The 9462-nt window shown below is 39.0% G+C and overlaps 1 protein-coding gene across 1 annotated transcript in view; it reads right to left on the bottom strand.

The window, feature by feature from the left end:
- Positions 1-4159: 4159 nt before the first annotated feature.
- The window catches only part of tll1 (tolloid-like 1), a 54787-nt gene continuing 49484 nt past the window's right edge, over positions 4160-9462 (bottom strand). The window contains exons 20-22 of the mRNA XM_075464454.1: positions 7663-7876; positions 7104-7354; positions 4160-6007 (exon numbers count right to left, since the gene is read on the bottom strand). Of these exons, the coding sequence (XP_075320569.1) occupies positions 5873-6007; positions 7104-7354; positions 7663-7876 (600 nt within the window). The 3' untranslated portion in view covers positions 4160-5872. The remainder of the gene's footprint in view (positions 6008-7103; positions 7355-7662; positions 7877-9462) is intronic.

Here is a 9462-nt window from a genome sequence, read left to right as displayed (position 1 = left end):
AGTGTAGCTACAACTTCTCACACTGCCGCAGTCTATTTAAGCAGATAATAGTGCTGAAATGGATTAGCCAACTCACATAAGGTTTAGTAACAACATCTCTTTATAGTTGATTGTCCTGTTAATTTTTGGGCAAACAAACAAACACGATGAGTTTTTCATCAGTCTCACAAACATTTCACAAGCAGTGATGGCGACAGGTCAGTCTGGCTGCAGTTCCCTGGGTGAGCTGTAGGTGGAGACGTACAGTTTGCTGATGGAGCTGTAACACACTGCTGCAACAAAGCTGCAACATCAAGAAACCATGATGTCAGGCCCATACAAGCTGACCTCGTCTCACACTGTAGGGTTTTAGTTGCTCCAGAGAGTGAACAGTGCAAAACATCTTACACAACATGAACAACACAAAGCTTTGCCCTCGTTACCAAACTTAGCCTAAACGAACAGAACGATTTTACCATTTTTTTACATGATCTTTTTAATCATTGTTGTTCACATAAAAGACGGTGTCATTCATAAATTTAAAGACTTTTGATGTGAAAACCTAAGGCTGCGTTTGAAAACACTGACCTCTGAAAAGCTCAAACCTAGCACCCTCCAGTGGTCCCCAGTGGGTATAACAACAGCAGCAAATAGTCCAGTGTGTGACAACTGAAGCTCAACAAACTGATCCTATAAAGGTAAGTGGCTTGTCCTGACATAGTGAAAGCTGTTTAAAAAAAAATGGGTCAAACCATGCTCACAAAAGGCGCAGGGACCTGCAACATTAAAACATTCATAAAGGGATGTCTTTATGATCATAAGAAAACAGTGTCTCTTTGATGTATAGTGTTCAACATTTCTTTTTCAGCATTTGATAGTAATTAACAATATCTTTTAAAGAGAATTATGGATGAATGATGTAAATTCACATTGCAAATGGCAATGGAGCAATGGGCGATCTGATTGGACAGCTGTTACATGGTGGACTGACCTGTGGCAGGATTTGCAGATATTACACTGTGACCTAAATTGCAAATAGCCGTGCCGGAATTAAGAGCCGAAGCATAATGTTAGAGATGGAAACAAAATGAAAATAAGATATGGTAACAGGTCATGTTAGGGGTGGAAACATTCGAATTACACAAATGAAAAATGAAATGAATCTGAATCATAAAATCATTTTAAACTACAGAAATGTCTCAAGTTGATCCAACAACATCTATTTTGTGGCACAGTTCCAAAAGGCCACAAGTGCAGCAAATGAGGTGTTTTGCTTTTTTAAACCACTATGTATGAAAACTTCTGATGTCTTTGTGACAACTGATCAATCCTCTTGTGCAATCTCCATCTGCTGAGGAATCGTGTGATAGAAACCTTCCAAAACAAGCCACAAAAATGACCGAGTGGTGAGACCATTAATACTTAAGAAAATTATCATGTCAAAATTTCACTCTGTTAAAAAAACAAGATATATGACAAATGTGTCTCTTGAAAATACAACAAATAAAGTTTCAAATAATGTTACAGCACTGCGTAAAATTTCACCATTAGAACACAGTGGTTTGGAACATCAAACCCTGTATTTATCTGAAGATAGAACAGAGACAACATGTCAGCTTTTGAAACTGAGAAACTGTCTTTTGAAGATTACGTTGTAAATTGAACATCAGCAACATATTTTCCAAAAGCTGAGACAGGGCTTTGTTTAGTCATTTCATGCCTGCAAGACATTCTAAAACAAATGGACGTAAGGCTTTTTTCCCATTTGTGATGATGCCATTCCCTCTCACAACACTTAAAAGACATTCTGACATTGAAGATGCCAAGTGATGAAGCCTTTCAGATTTGATTTAGTCCTGTTCTTCCTGCAAACTGACTTAAGGTGTTAATGAGCAGGAGGGTGTTCATTGTCACATTGTTTTATTTTTTTTTGTTTTGTTTGATTACTCTCGCCATATTGGGGACGGATCAGTACTGCAGACCCTTCCAGTACCTGTGCCCTGTTCTTCTTTAGTCAGGCCTTTATAATGTGTGCAAAAAGTGGTTTTGCATTGCCTTGTTGAAAAATGCATGAACGTCACTTTTAGATTTATTTTTGAAGGCAGTATATGTGACTCCATAAAATCTCAACAAACTTTTCTGCATTAACGCTGCCACGACTGAAGAGTAAATGAGCTCTGTCAAAGGCACTGATAAAAGCCTTTACCATCACATGGCCTGGCTTTTGGACTTGTTTCTTGTAGCGGTCTAAATGGTTCTTTTCGCCTTTGGTCTGGAGCATCTTCCAAAGAAGTTCTTGAATACAAATTGGTCTGACCAAAATATGCATTTCCCTTGTGTGATTCATCCCAGATACAATAAAACCTAAAAAGGTCTATGATACCTCTTAGCGGGTTAACATTAAGTATTAATATTTGCACTGTCGAGTTTTAAGTGGGTTTTGTGGGTATAATTGTGAATTGTAGTACTTTACAAAGGTTTTCCTTTGGAATTTCTTGTTTATGTGGTTATATCCACTATCGATGAGTGATAGTTCTTGATGCAGTGCAGTCTGAGGGATCAGAGATGTCTAGCTTACACCTTGCCCTTCACAAAGGGAAATTCTTTCTTGAATTGTAAAATGATATCATGCACTGTAGAGTGGGAAACATGCAAACACCTTTAAATCTTTCTCTGAGGACCTTTCCTCTAGAGAGGAAAACTGGAGATCCTCTGTCTGTCTTTGCTCCTCAAACGCTCAGCCTTTTGTGGATCCTGCTTTTGTATCAAATCATAGTTTCATTTAATTTCTAGACCTGGTTTATCCTGCTCTGGGTTGTGGGACTTGTGATCACTTTACACAAAAGTCAGAGTAAGTGTAACAATCAGTGCATTTTCTTTGTTTGTTTTTCATATTGTCCCAATTTTCCTGATTAGGGCTTTTATTATCTGGCGAAATGGATGCTAATTTCTCTAATCAAAGATTTAATTTCAGTTTATATAAAAAAGAAAGAGAAAAAAACAGATGTGATGATGATGTGGCTCTCTCAACACCCCTTAGACAAAACAAGTAAATCGGTGAGAATGTGTGGGGGCTGTGACAGACCAGTAATAAAGATCTAGAAAAACACTCAGAGAAGCATGAGGTTTTCTAAGTGTAACATTTTTTCTTTACCACACAACTGGAAGTGAAATTTCATCACCGTTAGCTTTAATTTGCTCAATTTTATTGTCTGGATAACAATGTGATTTGATTATTTGATTATCAAATGAGAAAATGCAAGAATTTGATTCATCCACTCATAGTTGTAATACTGTATTTCCTTCCAAACAAAACCAAATTAAATAAAATAAGTCAAAAATATAAAATAGATGGTTATAGGTATCAGTTTTGTGATTTAGCTTCTGCGCACTTTCACATAGATACATAAACTGAGTAAATCAGCGCATGATTGAGGTGTATATAATCTACTTGAATTCAAATCAAAGGAGGTTTAACTCATCCATTGCTTTAACTGTTTCGGTTTTACAGACATTTTCAAAACATTCCCTCCCTTTTCACACGAGTTCCGAAACACATCGTTCTTTGGACAAGTCAAACCAAGATGTAGTTGTACAGTGATGATGGAGAGAAGAATGACAGATAAAAGGGAGGTCTCATGATCAAAAGCACACTACATCATCTGTCAAATGTAGTGGAAGCAGTGTGACAGCATGGACATATGTGGCTGCCAAAGTCACTATTTTTTGTTGATGATGTGATGGCTGATAGATGGTTTGCGGATGAATTCCGAAATTTATTGCTTTATAGCTTTATAGCTTTTTTAGATCCATGAATGAAATGTTTATGAAAGACTGAGAGTGAAACACCTAATCTGAACCCAACATGCATTTCATTTACAAGACAAAACCGAGTTGCATAAATATTCCAAATTCAGGTGAATGTATTAAAGGCCAGCACAGCATTTCAAGGGAGGAAATTACTTGAACATTCATAGATTCCAGGCTTCTGGAAGGCTTTACTTTTCATGTGTTAGAACAACAATCCTGAAATATACCAGTGTGTCTAGTTTCTTTTAGATTATTCCCTTATTCAAAGCATTGTGGTGGCGTAAAAGTGTTACTGTCAAAACATCTTTGGCACCTAACTGTACATTTACATTAAAACATCAAATACAGCAGTAAGATATGAAACACACGGTTGGTTTGATCCTGTGTGTATTTTAATGAGTGATTCAGAGGACTTGGTGTCAGAGTCTCCGAACTGCAGACACAGATATGGAGAGATAAAACAAAAAACTAGAGTTGATCAGGGTCATCTGGAGCTTGGCACATACAGCAATAAAAGATTCAACTCAAACACAAACAATTTACAGACATACACACATATATTTCTCTATAATCAGCTAAACAATGCAGCTGATATTCCTTCAACTTCTCCATTAATTCCTCTTCATGCTTCAAATATACAAAGAGGAAACATTCAGATGTGGTCCGGTAAATAAACAGAAAACACGAGGAGGCTAAGTGAGTGTGTGTGTGTGTGTGTGTGTGTGTGTGCGTGTGTGCGCGCGTGAGTGTGTGTATCTCTGAGAGCAGCTACAAAAATGACACAAACACACATGCACTGTAGACAATATCTCACACACACGACTAAACTTCCCAAGTATTTTCTTTTTACAATAAAACCATTCAGTATTTCCAAAATAAAAATAAAAATTATATATGCAGCCACAAAACCTTGAAAACACTCCACTGATACAAGAAGACACCTGTGCAAGAGCATAGGAGCGACCTGTGAGAGCATACATTTGTTCTAAGGCAATATTGTAGTTCCACAGGACTAGAGCTGTTGTTGCAGAGTGCTGTTTGCACACTGGCTGTATCTCCATTTGAAGGACTTCATTCAGTTTTGTTTTAGCACCATTGGAGTCTTTCCTTCAGTCACTTCCTTCCAAGAGACAACTGTGAAAAATATTCCCTTCTGATATCCACTTAGCAAAAAAAAAAACTGGAAACATCAGTGAAACATACTTGTTACAAGACGGCGCAAACTCAAAAACACAACATGATACAAGGCTTAACATCAACACCACAGATCATTTTTTATTTGTTCTTTCCATTCCACGTAAGCTTTAAGCAAAAAGGGCGAAGGACAGGCTTGAGCCTTTTGTTTGTTTGTTTTTTTCTCCACACACACACACACACACACACACACACACACACACACACACACACACACACACATACACACACATACAGTAAACACAGCGGGTTTTATAATACAAAGAAATAAAATAATCTGTCGCCGTTCTGAGCTGGACTGAAAAGGCCAGTTCCCAGGCATCAAAGGCAATAATAATGTCCGTCAGCAGTTTCTTTTGAGTTAGTGTGGGTAGAAGTAGCTGTCTGATAACAGTAAGTTGCACAGTTCAAGGAACAAGGACTCACAAAAGGCTCTGAACTCCTTTTTTGGATGCAATTCTTTAGTTTCTATAGCATCCGTGTTTTCTAATTGTGAATATTATTGGAGTGTGTGTGTGTGCTTGTAGTCTCGTTTGCGTTTGTGCAACCATGAGTATCTCCATAAACCACATTGTTGCTCCTGCGACCCTCTTACTGAAACTTGATATGCAGTCATAAAACCGTCTCCTCCGTGAAAATAGCTCATGCATTGTTCAGCTAAACTTCTCCACACACCTCATTGTCTTTACAGCCTCATCACAGGGTGCGATGACCTGCGTGGAGCTGCAGAGGGAGACAAATGTTCAAATCACAGTCTTCCTCATGTTGGCTAGCCAACATTCGCATCTCTCTGCGGGTCAGAGAGGGGAGGATGATCCGTACTTTTCTCAATATGACAGACAGTGTTTTAGGCTGCATGGAGGTCAGAGGTCACAGGCTGGGTCTAGAGTCATTTCCTGGCATGAAGGTTCTCCTGAAACTTGGTGCTCGTGTAACGGATGTGGAAGCCCTTCTTGCTGATTGTGTCGTCGCTGTGGAAACGAACCAGCATAGAATCTCCTGGAGAATAAATCTCCTCTCTGGGCTGATGACAGGAAGACAGAGGGAGAAAGGTGAAGGATATTGGTTGTTTTAAATGTTTCAAAAATGTAGTTCAAATCACACACACTGAACACGTTTTTGAGTTTTTGGGGGGGTTCCCCAAACCATCAGTTGCAGTTTGGAGTGAAATGTTTGAACCACCACAGTATGGATTTCAGATGTTCATAACCTCCCAAAGATTAATTTCAACAAATTTGGTGATTAGTAAATGTTAGCATTTTTACACGATGAACTGATTCATTTCTTTGTGAAAATGACTCTTTTAACTTGGTTTGTGTGTTTGATCACCTTTACCATCAAGTAAGATATTGTGTGCATGTTAGTGGTTTCCAAGGTACAAGTTAAAACCATCCCAGTGGTTGGGAAAGGTAAGGTTGCGGGATGATTTCAAATAAATCAAATAAAGTCTAAAATTGATTTGAAATAGCATATTTTAGCCATAAATGTTTAAAGAGAGAAAAACAAGATTTACGGTAGATTTGAAAATAAAACAATTCAAATAGAAATATGTCATCAGCCTCCTGATTTTCTGTCCTCACTTGACCGCTGAGGTGATTATGACGGATTAGTGACAGCTCAGCTGCTGCAGGTCAATTTACAGCACCACAAAGAAAACACTGTGACATGTGCATACATTTATTTTTTTTCCTCAAATCAAGCCTCTATCATGGTATTCAAAAATAGTTTTGCTTTTGTGTTGCCCTTGAAAAGGACTATTAAAGCCTTTAGGCCTTTTCAAACATCTCTGGGGGTATAAGGGCAGTTTTTGTCACCATTATTATGAGGTTCAGTGGCTGAAAAGCTTGGAAAACCCTCTCCTAGAGATATCGTTTACAGTACTATCTCAGTCACTGGATAGTACTGATGATCCAATATGAAGAAGTAAATAGAATGAAAAAATCATGCAAACTAAAGGCATTACATGTACCGATATCAGCTACGATTGTGGTTACAATTGTAAACAAATAGTGGAAATAGCATAGATGAACAAAAGGAAAACCTGTGTGCAGACCTCTATGAAGAACCCCAATAAGTTTACACAACTCAGAGATGGATATCAACACACATACGCAGCTTACCCCTGAACCACAGAAGCGACCCAAACGGTGTGATTCAGCATCATTTCCGTTATACAGCTCAATATAGTCATAACCACAGTCGGCTTCCTCCTCCACCTCAAACGTTATGAAGCTGAGCTCAATGCCGTAGCCCGGCTCTGCAGTCAGCAGCCACTCGCAGTCGGTGTGACCTGGGTAATTGTTGTCCCCAAACTGAGCGTGGGAGTAAAGGTTCTTCTGACGGGCTTCTGCTTTCAGACGACCTCCACACTCTAAAACAGACACAGGTTAGGGAAAAAGTATTATTATAGAAATGTATGTTAAAAGTTCAGGAATTTTGGGCATCTCCAGATGAGCCGCGGTTTTCAAGTAGGATTTTCATTATGCATGTGCTGTAAGGAACCACTAGAGGGGGATATTACTCCTAAAAAAAAAAAAAAAACTCAGACTTGAGAACTCTAAACTGGTGACAGTGAGTGACGCTCTTCTCGAACACACAAACACGCACAGAATTGAATGTATCAAAAGATGTAGTGATGCTAATATAAATGTTGAGGTACACTTCTACATTGGTACACACCTGTGGAGTGTGTGGCCTGGAAACCCTTCCTTTGTACTGAGGCATCAGAAATGAAGCGGAGATACATCTTGTTACCAGAGGACACCAGTGGCTCAGGGATCTTACTGCCACATAGTCGGCTCAAAATGGCTGCTGTGTCGCTGTCCCCGTCAAATGCTTCCAGGTGGTCATAGGCACACTCTTGATGCTGCTCGATCTCAAACTCAATGAAGGTCTGCAGGAGTGGAGGCAGATGCATTTATTTGTTTGTCAATTTAATTTTATTTCTGTAGGGATGAGTGTTTAGCACTAAGAAAGACCAGACACCACAACATTCATAGCCTAAGGATATTTGCATTTATCCAGATGAGACTTTCAGTTCCATGAATTTCAGCATAAAAATACATAAAAGGATATTCAGAATAGAAACAAAGAGAGAGGGTCAGTAAATAAAGTACAACACAAACACGAGTGACATGTTGTCGCCAGTTTTCATTTAAACTATGATGAAAAGGATTTACTTCTTAGAGTCCTTCTCAGGGAAGTTCTTCACTCGAAGTTCACCACTTTTCTAAAACACTGGGAGCGGCCACCAGCCACATCAGACTTTAAACTGGTCTTGGTGATATCCTTCTGGACTTCTCTGTTACTGAGTTTAATCCAGCATTACAATTACATTACTGTGAATTAATGTAACTAAAACATAGGAGTCCTGAAGTTATACATAAGTTATAAGGCCCCTATTTTAGCAGTTTGTCTTCTCTTCTTCTCTACTCAACCATTAGAGAGCTACTTCTAGGATAAGGGTGTTTTATGAATATGGCTCTAACTGGTACCGGGTTCACAGTCGTTTGTAAAAAAAAAATCTTTTTTTCAAAAACATCCCTGCATCGCATCTTTTTGCCACCACATTGCTTACACGCTGACTCATTTGCAATGTGTCACGATTCATAATCCAATCAAGTCAGTATGAGTCAGAACACCTTGCTGGCCTCTTTCCCACACAAACGCACACCTCTTTGGCTGTAAAATGATCACAATGGCCATTTTATTAAGCAGGTTGTGGGGGAAAAGGAGTGTTAAGGTGGGCTGATGTGGCAATGTCATTAAAATGTGTGATTGTGGGGTCGAGATGGTTTCCAGGTGCTTTTGTAGCCCTGTTCATTCGCTGTTTCTGTTTACTACATCCAAGAGAAGTGTGTGTTGTTGTGTCTGAGACAGCGAGTGATCAAGCAAAAACAGAGTGACCTTGACATCCTTGTTCAGATTTCTGGTATTAAATTTATCCCGCTGTGACGTCATTACTGCCCCTACTTATCTCATACACACATTTGTCTTCCTACCATTGTGAGGGCTCTCACTGACATAATGCATTCCAGAGCCCCATCCCAACTAAATGTCTCATCGTCACCATTTTTTATACACTTAAGTCATTTTATAAATCTATCTAACCTGAACCTTAAAGTCTAATTAAATTAAACTAAAGGTCTATCTACACTTTACAAAATTCTTTGGGCAAAACTCAAGCTTTGCATATAGATTCACACATTAAGTGCAATTAATAGAAAGAGACACTTAGCACACGCCAGTAAATTTGTATTTCTAAATTTGTCAGTACATTTTAGGGGGTGAGTTTGCATGTTCTCCTCGTGTATGCGTGGGTTCTCTCAGGGTGCTCTGGCTTCCTCGCACCGCCCAAATACATGCATGTCAGGTTAATTTGTGACTCTAAATTGTCCATAGGAGTGAGTGTGAGCGTGCATGGTTGTTTGTCTAGTTTGTCTCTGTGTGGCCCTGTGATGGGCTCCAGCCACCCCACGA

Source organism: Odontesthes bonariensis, chromosome 4 (genome assembly GCF_027942865.1).
Source record: "Odontesthes bonariensis isolate fOdoBon6 chromosome 4, fOdoBon6.hap1, whole genome shotgun sequence".
Taxonomy (NCBI): domain Eukaryota; kingdom Metazoa; phylum Chordata; class Actinopteri; order Atheriniformes; family Atherinopsidae; genus Odontesthes; species Odontesthes bonariensis.
The sequence above is the reverse complement of the archived record's forward strand: the minus strand, read 5'-3'. Positions and strand labels throughout refer to the sequence as shown.